Source organism: Abrus precatorius, unplaced genomic scaffold, assembly GCF_003935025.1.
Source record: "Abrus precatorius isolate BTA unplaced genomic scaffold, Abrus_2018 Scaffold11, whole genome shotgun sequence".
Lineage (NCBI taxonomy): Eukaryota > Viridiplantae > Streptophyta > Magnoliopsida > Fabales > Fabaceae > Abrus > Abrus precatorius.
In genome coordinates, this window is record NW_020874303.1 from 26,340,385 (window position 1) to 26,356,854 (window position 16,470).

General features: G+C 28.3%; 3 protein-coding genes across 6 annotated transcripts; all 3 read left to right on the forward strand.

Moving 5' to 3' along the window:
- Nucleotides 1–221: 221 nt before the first annotated feature.
- On the forward strand, nt 222–5,302 carry LOC113855134 (flagellar radial spoke protein 5). Of its 4 annotated transcripts, none has more exons than XM_027486632.1 (9): nt 222–695; nt 2,550–2,634; nt 2,733–2,849; nt 3,217–3,281; nt 3,372–3,460; nt 3,549–3,628; nt 3,765–3,876; nt 4,200–4,319; nt 4,444–4,938. In XM_027486632.1, the coding sequence occupies exons 1-9, from the start codon at nt 386–388 to the stop codon at nt 4,627–4,629; spliced, it is 1,164 nt and encodes a 387-aa protein (XP_027342433.1). In that variant the 5' UTR covers nt 222–385; the 3' UTR covers nt 4,630–4,938. The 4 variants fall into 4 exon arrangements, with proteins under 4 accessions (XP_027342433.1, XP_027342434.1, XP_027342435.1 ...); XM_027486633.1 differs by lacking the exon at nt 222–695 and adding an exon at nt 1,842–2,282 and having other exon boundaries at nt 4,444–5,302; XM_027486634.1 differs by lacking the exon at nt 222–695 and adding an exon at nt 1,843–2,189.
- Nucleotides 5,303–6,103: 801 nt separating this feature from the next.
- LOC113854151 lies at nt 6,104–15,741 on the forward strand. Its single transcript, XM_027485025.1, has 8 exons — nt 6,104–6,303; nt 6,411–6,560; nt 7,077–7,150; nt 7,499–7,617; nt 8,249–8,332; nt 8,764–8,883; nt 10,643–10,653; nt 15,652–15,741. The coding sequence occupies exons 1-6, from the start codon at nt 6,297–6,299 to the stop codon at nt 8,810–8,812; spliced, it is 483 nt and encodes a 160-aa protein (XP_027340826.1). The 5' UTR covers nt 6,104–6,296; the 3' UTR covers nt 8,813–8,883; nt 10,643–10,653; nt 15,652–15,741.
- Nucleotides 14,789–16,180, forward strand: LOC113854152 (60S acidic ribosomal protein P2-2-like). Its single transcript, XM_027485026.1, has 4 exons — nt 14,789–14,928; nt 15,019–15,108; nt 15,518–15,753; nt 15,841–16,180. The coding sequence occupies exons 2-4, from the start codon at nt 15,021–15,023 to the stop codon at nt 15,865–15,867; spliced, it is 351 nt and encodes a 116-aa protein (XP_027340827.1). The 5' UTR covers nt 14,789–14,928; nt 15,019–15,020; the 3' UTR covers nt 15,868–16,180.
- Nucleotides 16,181–16,470: the final 290 nt, after the last annotated feature.

Here is a 16,470-nt window from a genome sequence, read left to right on the forward strand (position 1 = left end):
TGCAAAAAATAAACCCTTCTTTGGTTTTGAGTAAAATGCATGAATATCCAATGTAAAAAAAAAGTCGCGATTGCTTTTTCGGTTGAACATTTTGGTCTAAACTTAATATAAATCATACACGGATGAATACGTAAGTATCACTTTCGCCCGTGGAGGCCATCGTTGGCCCCATCGAAGTACTATTCGGTGAATAGATATTGGCTACCCAATCTGGGCTTTTAATATATATCTGGGCCAACGAATTTTGAAATGGTGGCATTATCGTCATTTCGCAAAGCTGAAGGAACGAAAGTATTGTGGTTTGTGGATGGTTGATTACTTTCTTTTTCCTTATCCTCTTATTCTCCCGCTCGCGCCTTCTGTCTGAAACTCCCTCAGGCAAGAAATGGCAACTATAGTTGGCCACCACCATCGCCTATTCTCTACCGTCACGCCCTTAAACTCCAGAAGTAGAGAGTCGCAGTGGCGAGGGAACTACGGATACACAGTTCGATGTGCTGATGTTACGGTAAGCACGAGTGAGAATCGGCGTATCAGAGTGAATAACGGGAACGATTCCCTGGACATATGCCGAGTACTAAACGGAATGTGGCAGACCAGCGGAGGTTGGGGCCGAATCGACCGAGACGACGCCGTCGAGGCCATGCTCCGCTACGCCGACTCCGGCCTGTCCACCTTCGACATGGCCGATCATTGTACTTACTCTACTCATTTTCTTCTCTCTTCTCCCACCTGCTTCTGTGCTGACGTGGAGTTTTTTGATTGGCATGTTTTTCCGCCCTCCCTAATTAATCGATTTTTTTTTCAACTTATTTTTAAAAAATATATTTTTTATTAATTTCTTGAAATAATTTTTCAAAAATAAATAATTATATTTAGTATTGTTTAAAATTTAAGTGTTGATAAACGCGCACTAAATTAAATAATTAATTGAATCTCATTTAATTACATTCTTCTGTATTTTCAACCATGCACAGTTGTATTCGAAATGCACATATTTTTTAATGTGTCACTAATGTATCTTACTAAATATTTTAAATTATTAAAAATTCACATTAAATAATAATTTATATTTTAATAATAATTTTTTTGTATATTCTTAATATGTATTCATAAATATAATATATTTTTTTAATTTTTAATTTTTGTGAAGAGAATATTAAATAAAAGTATATTTAATATTTTTAAAAAATGAGAAAATGTTTTATCACTTCTTCATTTATTAAATAAATGAAAGGATTAATAAGAAGTTATCGGAAATTTTAGAATTATTCTTAATCATTAATTTTCATTGTAATTGGGTTCTTAAATGGATTTGGTCCTCTCATGTCGATAATGCAACAAACGATTTTTTGTCTTTACAATTGCTCACCCCAAGTCCCCAACTGAGTTTGGCATTAATTTTTAATGACAATAATTTATTCTCCACTTAATATTTAATTTTTGGCAAATGGTAATCGATTTGATAACATTCATTATAGTAAATTTAATGTTTTTTATTATTAAAAATATTTAATAAAATATAGAAATATATTACTTATTTATAAATTAATATATTCAAAAGATTAAATAAAAAATCATATATTTTTCTAATTTTTTAATTATTTACAAATATGTTTTAAGTAATTTTTATATAATAAATACTCTTGGTATTTTTAAATTTTATGAGATACAGATATAGATTTTATGTAGAATCTAAAATTTGTCATCAATGGATTGTATTACGGATAGTCTAAAACAGATAAATATTAACTATGGCAACGTATTCAGATATATTGGAAGAAGAAATGCAACCACATAAAATAAAATGACAAAATGTATGGTGGAGAGCAATGGGATGCCGATATAGGATAGAGCACTATGACCATGGCTTTATTTTATGTTAGTTGTTGGAGCAACACGAAAAATTGTGGAAGGGTGCAACCTTTTCTCGTGTGTCTGCTACTGCTAGACCTATCATAGGCACTCGATCAATTTGGAAATGTCAGAGTTATTGCGGCATTCTTTGAGCAAATTTACTTTCAGTTCAAACAGAACACCAACTAGGAGAGGAGTGGTAACACCAAAATATAAGCATCTGAGACCATTTCAGTGTGTGCTCACACAAGATAACCGGCAGATTGTTGTCAACAATGGCAGTGATTCATTGGATATGTGCCGGGTTGTGAATGGGATGTGGCAGACTAGTGGTGGGTGGGGCAGAATTGATAGGGATGATGCTATTGATGCTATGCTTAAATATGCTGATGCTGGACTCACCACCTTTGATATGGCTGATATATGTATGCAATAGCTGCTTTTACTTGCCTCCTGTTTGAGCCCATGTGCCCTTGCTTGCTACCACTTATGATGCATCTATCAAGTTACCCGTTGAAGAGTAGAGACTTGTGGTTCATTTGTCGTGTTCAAATTTTTTAGTGTAGGGTGCGAATATTATTAGATGTTATAAATGTGGATTCTTCTCAACTTGAGCTGCATTTTGTATGTCTGCATAAAAGTTGACTTTTTGAGAATCGTTATCTCATCGTTGTGTTCTCGAGGTTTTGCAGATGGGCCTGCTGAAGATCTGTTTGGGATTTTCATTAATCGAGTACGACGTGAGCGTCCTCCAGAATTATTGGAACAGGTCAGAGGGTGAGTTGATTATGCGACTGCATATTCTTTTCTTAATTCTTTTGTCAGTAAAAATCTAAAAGAAAGTATTTTCTTAGCCATTGTATCATTTGATGCAGTCTCACTAAGTGGGTGCCCCCGCCAGTTAAGATGACAAGTAGCTATGTTAGAGACAGCATTAATGTTTCAAGGAAGAGGATGGATGTGGATTCCTTGGACATGCTTCAGTTCCATTGGTATTTAACCTCTCTCTATTCTGGTTATTTGATCTACTAACTATCATGGGTGCAGCAGCTCAACTCTTGTCAACATATTACAATTCTTAGTTTATAGGGAAACTTACAACCATTAGCATTGTTCATGACATGAAAGAAGAAACCTCATCGATTTTGCTTCCTAGTCTGTTACAGAAGTAGTGAAATGTGTAATTCATTAGTTTATAGGGAGACTTACAACCATTAGCATTGTTCATGGCATGAAAGATGAAACCTCATCGATTTTGCTTCCTAGTCTGTTACAGAAGTAGTGAAATGTGCTATCTAGGTAAACTACTGTTGAAGATTCTTTTGACAATTCTCCTCGATATATCCTTAATGGATTTAGGTGGGATTATTCAAATTCAGGCTACCTTGATGCGCTAAAACACCTTACAGACTTGAAAGAAGGAGGTTAGTTTTATTTCTGGTTAAAAGTTATGAATTCACATGTAAGTTCACCTTTCTTGCTTTGATCAAACTACTTTAGTTAGCCATGTACAGGTAAAATCAAGACGTTGGCTCTGACAAATTTTGATACAGAGAGATTACAAATTATTCTTGAAAATGATATTCCTGTTGTAAGCAATCAGGTAAATCCAAATGCTTTAATTTCTCTCTCTCGGTTCTTTTAATATTAACTTAATAGTTCGTGATTCTTATTGGTATCTTCAATGTCAGGTGCAACATTCAATTGTTGATATGCGTCCCCAACAGAGAATGGCAGAGCTTTGTCAGCATACAGGAGTTAAACTTATAACGTCTCTCTCTCTCTCTCTCTCAGTGATATAAAAAAATTATTTGAGCCACAGAAAATAGTTCCCCCAAATAAGAGATGAAAGTTAGTAGAAGAAAACTACAAATATTTTCCCCTCAGTTGATCAGTTTGTGATGCAGGTATGGGACCGTGATGGGTGGTCTATTGTCTGAGAAGTTCCTTGACACCAACATAGCTATTCCGTTTGCTGGTCCTGCAATTAACACACCCTCCCTCCAAAAGTACAAAAGGGTACGATTTCATACCACTAGTAGTTATCTGGAGTTAGTTTAAGAAACTTTTAGCACCTTCATCTGTTTTCTATGGAAAGTTTATATCCCTTCTAAATGCACTATAATGTAATAAAACTAAGATAAGAAGTTAAGGTAGGATGGTTTGGCAAAGGGGAAGTTGTTAATGATAAATAACCCTGAATCAATATGTAGGCTACAACAATTCAAGTTGATAATTGATGCTTTTCCTGCATGAGAGAACATTAGGAGTGTGGGGTTTGGATTTTTATCCTTGTGACGTAATTATATTCATGCGTTCCTGTTCTTTGCATCCGGTGGCAGATGGTAGATGCTTGGGGAGGATGGAGTTTGTTCCAGGAACTGCTTCGGACTCTTAAACAAGTAGCTTCTAAACATGGGGTTTCGATCGCAACTGTTGCTGTGAAGTATATACTAGATCAGGTGAATTTGATTTATTCTCTCTACGGGAATTTGCTGTTCTTATTAATTTAAATTCTCATTTTCATGTTACATTGGACGAGCCTTGATTTATATCCCTTTGTTTTGGTTCCTGTCAACCATGCAGGCTGCTGTAGCAGGATCAATGGTTGGCGTGAGACTTGGCTTGTCAGAACATATTCAAGACACGAATGCTATCTTTTCACTTGTTCTTGATGAAGACGATGTGAACAGCATAAGAGAAGTCTCAGGGAAAGGAAAGGATCTGCTTAAAGTGATTGGTGATTGTGGAGATGAGTACAGGCGTGCATGAGTTATTTTATGTTGGCTTATCAAACCTAGTGAATGCTTCAATTAATTTATATAGGACAAGGAGATGAAAAGGGGAATTAAAAAAAAACATAGGGAAGTGTTCAAGCCCAATTTTTGGTTTGTTGAAGAATTTGTTTGAAATACTTTCATGGAGTACTTAGTACCGGTCAAGAGACAAAAGAAATGTATTCGGTAATATATCTTCAGATTCGTGCAAACTTTCCTCACATATTGGCCACCTCGAAGTATAGAAACTTTGGTGGATTGCTGAAAAAGAATTACACTTCGCTCTATCTAGACTTCTATTTCTTGCATGCATGAAAGTATTTAATGATCCATTGTGGGAGCTTTAGGCTATCGGTGTGAATAAAAAGATAGGACTCGGATCATTCCTCCAATCTTTTTGCCACTAAAAAGGAAAGAAGTGTATTTCTTTTTCCCCTTGTATGATTTCACTGGGAGCAAAGGATTTTGAAAACAACTGGACACATTTAGATTGGATTAAGATTTATTTTAGAATCGCATTAAAATTAGACTCCAAATGTATGGGCATTTTTTGTCATATTCAAATAACTGTTGAGATGAACTAGGTTTATATGTTTGAAATGCGTGTTTTTTATTTGTAATTTAGGAAGTATAATAAATGAAAAAATATGCTCAAATTGCAACTGATTAAAAACAAGATTGGTCTGTGTTACTAAAAGAATACTGTTTCTTTAATTTTAAGAGAGTAAACCATAGAAAACCCATTTTGCTTTTTATTCGATGTTTAAGATGATAAATCAATCACAAGCAAGAATTGTTGTAATCTCAGGTAAATTATACTTATTTATAAGGAGTTGACCTTAAGATCTTAAGAAAAGGCAATCATTGAGAGTAATTTTTATGTGGTGTTTGGTTTGACCTATATTTTTTATTTGACATTTGGAATAAAGAAGGAAAAAGAGATCCTAAAATTAGGTTATCTAAAAATTCCTTTTATATTTTTTCCATTAAAGAGAGCAAAAAACTACTTTTACTTTTTAGAACTTTTCTAAAATTGAATTTGATTTGGCTTTTTCTTAAAAAATATCCAAAGGCATTACAAATTAATTCACAATTATGCTTGTGAAAATACTTTAGTTAAAGAAAAAATTAATTTCTGAAAAATTAAATACATAACCATTTATAGTTATAAACAGTTGTCATTTTAAAAAGTATGAATTTTAGTTTCAATTTATTATTCTATAATTTTATTATCTTGAGTTTAAGTTCTAGTAGATACAATTATGTTAAATATTTAAAAGAAGATTTTTGTCATCCATTTCGACGTAGTTATTCTAAATATTCACGTTAAAGGTTATTTTCATTCGTATTTTATTTTTTAAATAAGTATTGTTAATTTGCTCAAAAATTCTTTCAAGAAAAACAAAGTTTATGGGCTACTAGGATAAACAAGAAAAACATAAGAAAGGTCCAGTATAACTTGAGCCCAAGCCCGAGCCCGAGCCCGAAAAAGCTCCTCTTCCTCTGTTCATTTTCCCTTCAATTCTTCAATTACCACTCACTTAGCAATGCCACCAGCTTTCGCTACGATACCAATTACAGTACCGTAATTCCCAATTAATTCCGTTTCAGTAACACCAAAAAGAACAGAAAAACCAGAATTGTTGCAGAAAGGAAGTAATCATGGATGGTATGCTATCTCACCCACACTCATTCTCTTTACTTTTTTGTTTTGGTTTTTTCAATCAGAATGGAAATGTTCACATGTTGATAAACTTATCTGTGTGTGTGTTTCAGTTGATTCGCAGCCAACGATGGATGAAACGATATTGGTCGGTGATGATTTAATGACGGGTCCTCCATCACCTGTGGTTCCACCGGAAATAGCCTCTCATGTCCTTCAAGGTGTTGATTTCTGCGATGGAATTCTCAGAAATCTCTTTCTCTGTAAGTGTATATACCATTCATCTCATGCCCCTCCATGTCAGCTACACATCTCATCTCATAGAGAAGGAAAGGAAGAGCACCTACAAAGTTCAAACCCTAATAATTCAAGTGCATAAATTATTATGGATCATAAGATTCATCATTAAAAAAAAAGCCTTGAGGTTCATGTTTTTATTTTCATTTGATAGCTTTGGAGAGATGTAATGGTATGAATTAAGTTGTTGCTTTTATTTTTGTTGTTTTAGTAATTAGAATTAAGTAGGAGCATTCGATATAACTCGTGGGATTTTGTATGACTATAGTGGAGTTAAATACGTGCAAAGAAAAGTGAGTAACCACGTTGTTCTTCAGACTGGAGAAGTTAAAGTGTTAACTTCTACAAGGTTTTAATCTACTGATAATGCAATAAGTAAATATGATTCTTTATGTTTGTTTTGATTAAAGGTTTTAAGATTATATGTCTGTTACTGCTTTGTCTTGTTTGAATATCTTATAAGCTTCATTTAAATCTTGTAGGCTTGCAAATCAATGACATTGAACCTTTTTGTCAAGATGAGATTGCTCTATATAAACAATGTTCTGAAAGAAGGGTGAGATCTTGTTATCACTTATCTGTTTCAGATATTCTTTTATCTGTTCTTGCTTCTTCCTTTCTCCATCTCTTCCATTTTACTACCACAACTCATATCTTACCTTCTTTGAAATATCTTTACATACGTGCAGTATTTAGTTATTGTTAATGTTGGAGATAGAAATTTAGGAAGTGCAGTTCAGTTTGTTAGATCTACATCACTTTTTGTTCCATTTTTTAAATAAATTGCAGGATAAGGAGATAAGAAATTTAGTTATTGTTAATGTTGGAGATAGAAATTTAGGAAGTGCAGTTCAGTTTGTTAGATCTACATCACTTTTTGTTCCATTTTTTAAATAAATTGCAGGATAAGGAGATAAGAAAGCGGCTTCAAGATAGTGAATTCAAATTGGGTTCATCAATGCCTTTAGATGAAGCCAAGGAGAGGGCTTCTCAGCTTGAGGCAGAAGTTACATCATTGGAGAGGTACGTTGGAATGGTCATAATGTGATCCATTGTTGGTAATTTGTGTAACATATCCTGAAGGAGCATAAAGCGAGCTTATAATAGATCCTTAAAAAGGGATTTTCCTAAGATTTCAAAACACAAATTCTGGATACCGCTTTTAGTTATCTTTTATCATTAAGCATCTTATTGCTTTTATTTTGAGGAAGCTGCGGCAGCATCTTGCTCTTCCAAAAGTATTATTGGACTTGTTCCCAAAACATTAGAGATGGTAGGAAAAATATTTGTTCTCACTATCTGCCCTTCAAAGAAATCTTTTTAGAAAATCAAAATTCACGACTAAGTGTTTTTTTTTTTTTTAACTGGTCACTTATCTAGGGGACCTTACTTTCTTAAGGTTTGCAATGAGTTTACAGTGGTGATTCCCTCTAGGCATTAATAACTTGAAACTACATTCAGAAGTGCCCTTAGATTGCCTTATAGTCTTCAATATTTTTATTGTCTAACATTGTCTTCATGTGTGTCACTTGGACACACACACACTTAGACAATATTTCTGTGCCTTCAATCTTATGTTATATTTGGCGTGTGAATGTAATGTAAGAAATTTCAATCCATGGATGTCTTGCGTACCTTCATTTCAAATGTGTAGGCGCCTAATTCTTGCTAGTGGAGTTGAGGGCATTGAAGGTTTCCGTCAAAGGTGGAGCTTACATGGCCGCCTTACTGATTCCAAGTAAGGTTTAATCACCCATAATTGTGTTACTGTCTCTCCTGCCATTCATGAAATTCTTTTGTCATTTGTCAATCATACCGGCTGTTTTTTTTTTTTTTTTGGCTATCTAGGCATCTGATTCATAGATCTCATACACATTTGGAATTTCAGTTTCTAGATATCTTTTAAAAAAATTATTGCTATCAAGCATGATTATTGGATTATTAAATGGTTTGGACCTGCCGCCACCATACTATCCGTGCGGAACTATGGACATTAGTCTGATCATATGGGTTTGCAGTTTACCTGTTGCACAGTGGTATATGCCTTTGGTTTTCAACAACTAAATATTGATTTTTTAAAATGTGGTTGATTGCTGGTACTATTAAATATTCTTCCCTGCTTTTATTTACCTTGTGCAGTTGTATTTTTTAAATGTGAGTTTTATGCAGAAATAGGTTGCAGTTCTTGAAGCAGGGCATAGATAGCAGAAAGAAGTGACGAGTCCATTGGGGAATCAGCTACCAAAAATTGAATCTTAGTGGTGAAGGATGAACCAGTATCAAGGTAGCACCATGCCTGCTGCTCCCTCCCATTTTTTTTTCTTCTTCTAAATTACAGAATTTCTATTACTTTTAACCATCATTTGTATGACATGTGTATGTATACGTATTAGAGGAATTTTTTTTATCCAGTGTTCAAAATGATAAATTAACCAAGAGTTGCAGGTTTTAGTATGTAAGCTGCATAAAATATTGTACGAGGCAATTGTTGCATTTCCTTTTTACATGATCCTGAAACACGCGGGCTTAGCTACTTTCATTGCAACATGTATTACTTTTTTTTTTTAAATTATAAAATTTATACACATGTCATAACATGATTGAATTTATTAGAATCATATAGTTCTGCACCATATAAAAATATCTCCTATTTTACAATTATACAATAGCAAGAAATACCTTGCCTAAAAGCCCCCAAAAATGGTAAATCAGTTGAAAAAATAAATGCAGAATCATTCATAATTTTAAAAAGTGTATTTAATATTTAAAGATATATGCAATATTATTTTCTTTTTTCATTTTTCATTTAGAAATAAATAATGTAATATTTTCATAGTGTGTTTAGATAAAATTTCAAGGTAATGTATTTGTAGAGTGGAATTAAAATGATTTCAGGTGAAATGCTTTGCCTATTTACTAAATCAAAAATTATATTTTATCTATCTATCTATATTAACGTAAAAACTTACTGAGATGAAGGCTGAGTCTACTTTAGGGGTTGCACCAGCTCTCTGTTATATTGGTAATTTTAGCAGTGATTCTAGGTTATGGGTTTTGTTTTAGATTTTCATATTGTTATTCCAAAAAGATTAGAGCAAGTATATTTTGTATTAAAATAATTACTAATCGATGCATTGTTATGTTATATTTTGGGGGTAGAAAAATCCCATTAAATGATGTAACCCGAGGCAACTCTTTTAGCATTTTTGTACAAAAGAAAATTGCAGTTTATTTACTATTTTATTTGTGAAAGCTTATCTAAAAAACAAATTTTATAAATTGAAAACAGAAAAACACTTCAAACACGTTCTTAATTTTTGCTCATGAAATTTATGAAGTACCTTAAATAATGAGAAGAAAAGTCTCGTTATAGTATAAATATAATTCAGAAGTTTTCTAAGAGTGTTAGATAAGAAAATAAAAATGATAACTTTTTTATGGAAAAGCATTTTCACGCGCTCTTGCTGTAATTTTCAATACAACTCAATTTTGATTTTCAATACAAAATCATTGTTAACTAGTATCTTTTGACTATTTGTTAACAAAACTTAATTATAATTCATCCCTTCCCTTGTATTATAAATATAATTTTTTATTTATTTATTACTCTATACATTAAAATTTAAAACGTATAACTTATGAATTGAAATTATATTTATTTATACTTATTTATCTTTAAAATGTATTTAAAGAATTAATTTAAAACCTATAAAGTCACTCATATTAACTGTATCTAATTATTATTCTCTACATTAAAATTTGAAACGTAAAACTTACTGATTGGAATTATATTTTATTCATACTTATTATCTTTGAATTGTATTTAAAGAATCTTTATTAGATTTGATGAATTATAGGAGAACGACAAGTTCCAATAAAGATAAATAAATTTTTCTTAACAATCTAAATTCAACAATAAATGAATGGAAAATAAAAGTGTGAATATCACAACTGTGATATTTAATTATAAAAAATATGAATATATATATTATAGGTAATATTTATATTTCTACATTAAGATCAACAAAGAATTATGTCAATATTGACATACCAGAAGTTACTCATTTTATAGATTTATTCAAGTATTAAAATTGTTTAAAATCTCATTGTTACATTAATTATTGCTAATTGTTTACTTTTTATTTTAACTACATTTTCAATTATTCATAATCACTTTGTTGAAGGAATTTTAATGATATGTATATTGCTCACAATGTTGATAATACATGATTTACTATTTTTTCTAAGTTATAAAATTTCAAAAACATATTTGAAATATTGACAATGGTAAAATCAAAGAGTGATATAGTAAATTTAATCTCTCTTATACTTTTTTTTTTATTTAAGTTTTAAACTAATTTTTTAATTAATTTTCAAAATATCGTAATTGGTTGTATTATAACTGTGAACAATGTAATGCTTAAAAATAGTTGTTATTATATTTCTTGCTCTCATTGCAAGAAGAAAGTTTGTTTCACAACTACAAATTTTAAAAGTAAATCATGTTATAAAGACGTATAGTATCCAATGACAAGGTAATTAATTTATCACTATGTATTCTAATTTTTAAATTTTTATATTAAAATAAATTGAATTATATATTATTACCTTAATTTATACACATTACAGGTTTTGTCTCGAGCTTAATCTTAAAGATTTTACAGATTCAACTATATTTGTCTTATTTGATGAGGTTGTTGAACAATTAACATAAGTAAAATTATCAGATCGTATTGCAACATTTGAAATTGTAAGCAAATGTGTTAATTTCCAACTTCTTATAAATAAAATATATTAAAACATATAACTATTTTTATGTGATAATTTTTTTAAAGGTAATGGTGAAGTGTTAAAGTTGACTCCACAACTTTTAAAAATTATTGACACTTCACATATTGTTCAAATAAAAATGAGTACCTACTTTGAAAGTCGTGAAAAATAAAGTTTTACTGCAAATAAATTGTGAAACCGATAATGAAAGTAATATAGAAAATTAAATTGGAGTTTCATTACTTTCATTTATAATGTTTATAATACAATGATGAATAACTTTATTTTCATTATTTATATTTACAGATAAAAAAGGAAGAAGGTATAGACAATACAAATACAAAAACAAAAGAAAATGATTTAGCAATAAGTTATTCATCTATATCTCTAACCATAGAAACACCAAATTTACAAAAAAATAAAAAATAAAAAATATTGTATCAATTTTAAATTTATAATGTATTGTTCAAATTTCTTAGATTAGTAATTTATATTTGATATTTTCTTTTAGGTTATAACTTAAGGAAAACAAAATAAAAAATTGTGAACAAAAGACAATAATGTAGGATTTAGAAAATTAAACTATTTTTATTGCAGTATTGTATAAATACTTTTAGTATTGTGTAAAGTCTGAAAAGTAAGATGTCACAAAACATTTAAGTATTTTATAAAATAATTTTGTTATTTTATTATTATATATATTATGTATTAATTTTGTTCTTAGACAAATCTTATATGTAATTCATAAATTTTATATTATATCAACATTTATAAATTTAATTGATATAAAGACTAATTTTTGTATTAAATACAACAAATTTTCTTTTTTAGTTTCTACCTAAATCTTAATTGAAAATTTTTAACTACTCTTTCTTTTTCCTCTATTATTTTAATTTTTTTAGAAAATAATGTAATAGAAATTGATATATCAAAATTATGTATAACCTATTAACATAGATAATATTTTATTTATATTTTATATTATAATAATTATGATGACAAATTTAATTTTTTTAAATTAAAAAATTGACAATATTCATATTTAATGATTTTGTTGCAATATTTTTTATAAAATGCTATAATAATGATGATAAATTTAAAACTCTTCAATTAAAATTAATTAATTATAATAATTAAAATAAATTAAAAATTACTAAATATCATAACAATGAAAATAAATATAATTTAACTATTCTATTTTCATATTTAATAATTTTATATCATAATGAATAAAAAAGTAAAGAAAATATAATGTTTTAATTTTAAATTAAGTTTAAATGTTATATTTAATTTATATATATATATATATATATATATATCATTTATTTTAAAATTTTATGAGTATGAAGTCTAAATTTTTATAACTATTAAAAGATTTTAAATCCAAAAAAAATAGAAGTAGTGTTTAAAATGTTATAAAAATATTGTTTATATTAACATATCAAATTATATTTATTTATTAGAATTTCATATTCTAACTATATGATTATTTAAAATTTTTAGATTGAAATATAAATTCTAATACTTTTGAAAATTTGTATGATAACATTCAATTACAAATGCAAATAATAATATTTCATAATGAAAAAATTTAGTCATTTTGTGAATTTATAATTAGTTTTCAAGATATAAATTAAAATGTAGATATTATATATAAAAATATGAAATCAGTACAAATTTTTTATTAATATAATTATTTATTATGTTATATTCTTAAATTATATATTTTGTAATTAAAAAAATTAAATCAAATTCACTGAATATTAACATTTTTTTATAAAATTAGATAACGTATGAGAAATTGACAAAAAAATATATCTAAAAACAAAAATTAAATATCTAATTAACTATTTTTGCATCAAAATGGTTAAAACACATTTATTTTTTAATGGCAATATAATATTTTAATGTATTTATATTAAAGTTATATTTATATATCTTTAAAATAATTAGAGACCTAATAATAATATTTTTTTAATTTATTTTTTGTTCAATCTATGTGTTTTATTTCACATAGTATTCTAAATTTATTTTTTAAATTTTATTTATATTAATATTTATTCTTTTAATAAAATTTTTAAAATATTATTAATTATTAAATTAGTTTATAGATATATTTATCTTTATTAATTCTTAATTAAAATGATAAATAATAAATAAACTGTATAATTTTGTTTCAAAAATTAAAAATAAATATGTAATAAAAAATAATAAATTTATTATTTTAATTTTATTGTCAAAATAACATAATTTTATTATACTTAATTGATTATTAAATAAAATTTATTTATTTATAATGTCAATCAATATTAATTCTATTAAATTATCAAAAAATATAAAATAATTTAATCATTTAAAAAAAACTCAATTCCATATGTTTTTTTTATCAAAAAGTAAATTTCCAAATTCAGTATATATATTATATGATTATTAATTTTTATTTATAATATTTCTGTATAGTAATTTTATTTATATATAAAAAGTTTAAAATATTTTTATTTGTAAATATTAATATATAGTTTTGTGTATATTAATATAAAGGTAATTTTTAAAATTTCATTAGATGAATAAATATTTTATTTTTTATATATTAGTCTGATAAGTTCTTTTTAAAAAACATGATATTATATTTTAATAATTATATAGTAAATTTTTATTAATAATTTTAACTTATAATTATAAATAGATAGTTTATCATATAAATTTAATTTAATAAATATAAAAAATATATAAATAAAAAATTATAAGATTTTTTTTACTTAAATTTTATAATACATTTTAACAAATTTATTATATTTAATAATTTATTGTTATAATTATTTATTTAAATTTTTATAATAATAAATTATTTATGATATCATGAAATAATATAAATTTTATTTTTATATTTTAAAAATAAAAATATTTGTATGTTATTTTATTTTATGTTAAAAAAATACTAAATTATACATATTTTAAATAATAATTTATTTTGACAAATTTTTTATTATATTTATATATTTTTTATATTTAAATTATATATTTTATATTTTAAAATAAATTAATTTAATAAAAAAATAAATTATGCAACGCACAGGCATATTTTTTTAGTAAATAGTATAACTCTTTTCAGCATTTATTAGAACTTTTTATTTATAACTTTTTTAAATAATACTTTTCAAATTTAATTTAAACTTTAACTTATTTATTTTTATATTTAATTGTCACATTGTACTAATAAAAATAGTTTTAATTTTAATAATTTATTTTTATTTTTCAATTTAAATATTTATATCTTTAATTTATTCTTATCTAATATAATATAATATTTATGATCAATAATAAAATATGTGTTTTATATTTTTTATAATTTTTTATTTGAACTTAAAATTGTTCCCTAAAGTACAAGAGAAACTTGTTATCCTACTGCCGGGAGGGAGGGGCATTACCGGAAATCCAGAAATGATGGAAGCCCATGAGCTGAAAACCCTAGTTATATATTATGTCCACTTACCCCATGCTCTGCGCCTCACTCTGCAAAAAAACCCTAGCAACAGAGTCTAAAGCAAATTCGCAATCTAGCGAGTGAGTTTTCGTTTTCTCACATCCAATTTCATTTTCACGTGTTGTCGATTTGTGTTAATAACTATTATTGTTGGCTGAATTTGGAGTCAGAGATGAAGGTTATCGCCGCTTATTTGCTTGCAGTATTGGGAGGGAACTCTTCTCCTTCTGCTGCTGATCTCAAACACATCCTTGGCTCTGGTACTCAATTCGTATTCCAAATTCTTAGTTTTCTTAGTTATTTTTTATTTGGTACATTTATTTTTATTAAACATTTCATTAAGCGTAGATTCTGAACTGGGTTCGTAATGCACATTCGTCATATTACCTTTTTCATTCAATCCTATTTAGTTGGAAAATTTGAGACAACTTTTCGGTACTCCTGTTGAATGGGGCTTGATTGCATTTGTAACATGCCAACTACCCATTGGTTTTTTTTCCGCTTTATCTGTTTCTGTTGTTCACCTATCTACTGTTATCTGCTGGCGTGAGATGAAAATGTACATTTTTTAAAATATAATTGAAGAGTATTTTTTTTTTATGAATGTGTATAATACACGAAGCGAGTAAAATTTGAATTGTTTGGAGTGGTTTTTTCTGTGATTTATAGTTGGAGCTGATGCTGAGGATGAGATGATTGATTTGCTCATCAATGAAGCCAAGGGAAAAGATTTCAGTGAGCTAATTGCTAGTGGAAGAGAACAGATGGCTGCAGGAGGAGCTGCAGGTGGTGGTGCTGTTGCTGTCGCTGCCGCACCTGCAGGAGGTGCTGCAGCTGGTGGTGCTGCACCTGCTGCCGAAGCAAAGGAGGAAAAGAAGGTGGAAGAGAAGGAGGAATCTGACGATGTAAGTTTTGACATTGTAGCACTAATTTTTGTTTGGTAATTTCCTGACTATCTGCTAATGACTCTATATATCTTCTTTGTTCTACAGGATATGGGCTTCAGTCTTTTCGACTAGAAGTTTTTAAATGCTTTTTGTATCAGACGTTGGTTTTCGTTTATAGTCTTAGCCGAATCAAAAGGTTTTGTTGCTCGAGTTACATATTGTTTTAGGTTTTATGGGGTTTTGCTTTTCAATTTAGACAATGTATGGCATCAAACTGTCTGATATAATTTAGTATTGTTTTGAATTTAAGTTGTTTGACCTTTTCGTTACTAAATTATATGCATTTCATTGTTACTAGTATAAAACTAGTAGGAATTACTCTTTATCCCGTGTCCTAGTTTCCCTTAATTATGAAATCTATTCATTTGAAGGGTCTGGGGAGAAAGATTAAAGTCAATGAAAGTGTTGGAATTATCAATTAACCCTTGGTTAAGTTGGTTACTTTTGCTGGATATTCTTGAGTATCTATAGATAAAATATTTATTCCTTTCATTTGCCAGTGAAAAGAATTGTTCTTTGTTATATTATCATGGAGTTCGTTTCAGCATGTGAAACAATTGCTGCTGGTTACAACTGCCTGGTAGCCATGTTCATTTCTATAAGCTGCTAGACGAGACTGTCGTGTTAATTTCTATCAATTGTCTGGTCATCGTTGTTGCCATTATCTGTGTCACT

Excerpts from the sequence above, each read along its gene's own strand:
- LOC113854152 (XM_027485026.1), top strand. The coding sequence starts at position 15,021 with ATGAAGGTTATCGCCGCTTATTTGCTTGCAGTATTGGGAGGGAACTCT. Across the intron at positions 15,109-15,517 it reads CAAACACATCCTTGGCTCTG|TTGGAGCTGATGCTGAGGAT; the intron begins GTACTCAATTCG and ends TGTGATTTATAG. Across the intron at positions 15,754-15,840 it reads AGAAGGAGGAATCTGACGAT|GATATGGGCTTCAGTCTTTT; the intron begins GTAAGTTTTGAC and ends TTTGTTCTACAG.
- LOC113855134 (XM_027486632.1), top strand. The coding sequence starts at position 386 with ATGGCAACTATAGTTGGCCACCACCATCGCCTATTCTCTACCGTCACG. Across the intron at positions 2,635-2,732 it reads TTATTGGAACAGGTCAGAGG|TCTCACTAAGTGGGTGCCCC; the intron begins GTGAGTTGATTA and ends CATTTGATGCAG. Across the intron at positions 3,877-4,199 it reads CCCTCCAAAAGTACAAAAGG|ATGGTAGATGCTTGGGGAGG; the intron begins GTACGATTTCAT and ends ATCCGGTGGCAG.
- LOC113854151 (XM_027485025.1), top strand. Across the intron at positions 6,561-7,076 it reads TCTCAGAAATCTCTTTCTCT|GCTTGCAAATCAATGACATT; the intron begins GTAAGTGTATAT and ends TAAATCTTGTAG. Across the intron at positions 8,333-8,763 it reads GGCCGCCTTACTGATTCCAA|AAATAGGTTGCAGTTCTTGA; the intron begins GTAAGGTTTAAT and ends AGTTTTATGCAG.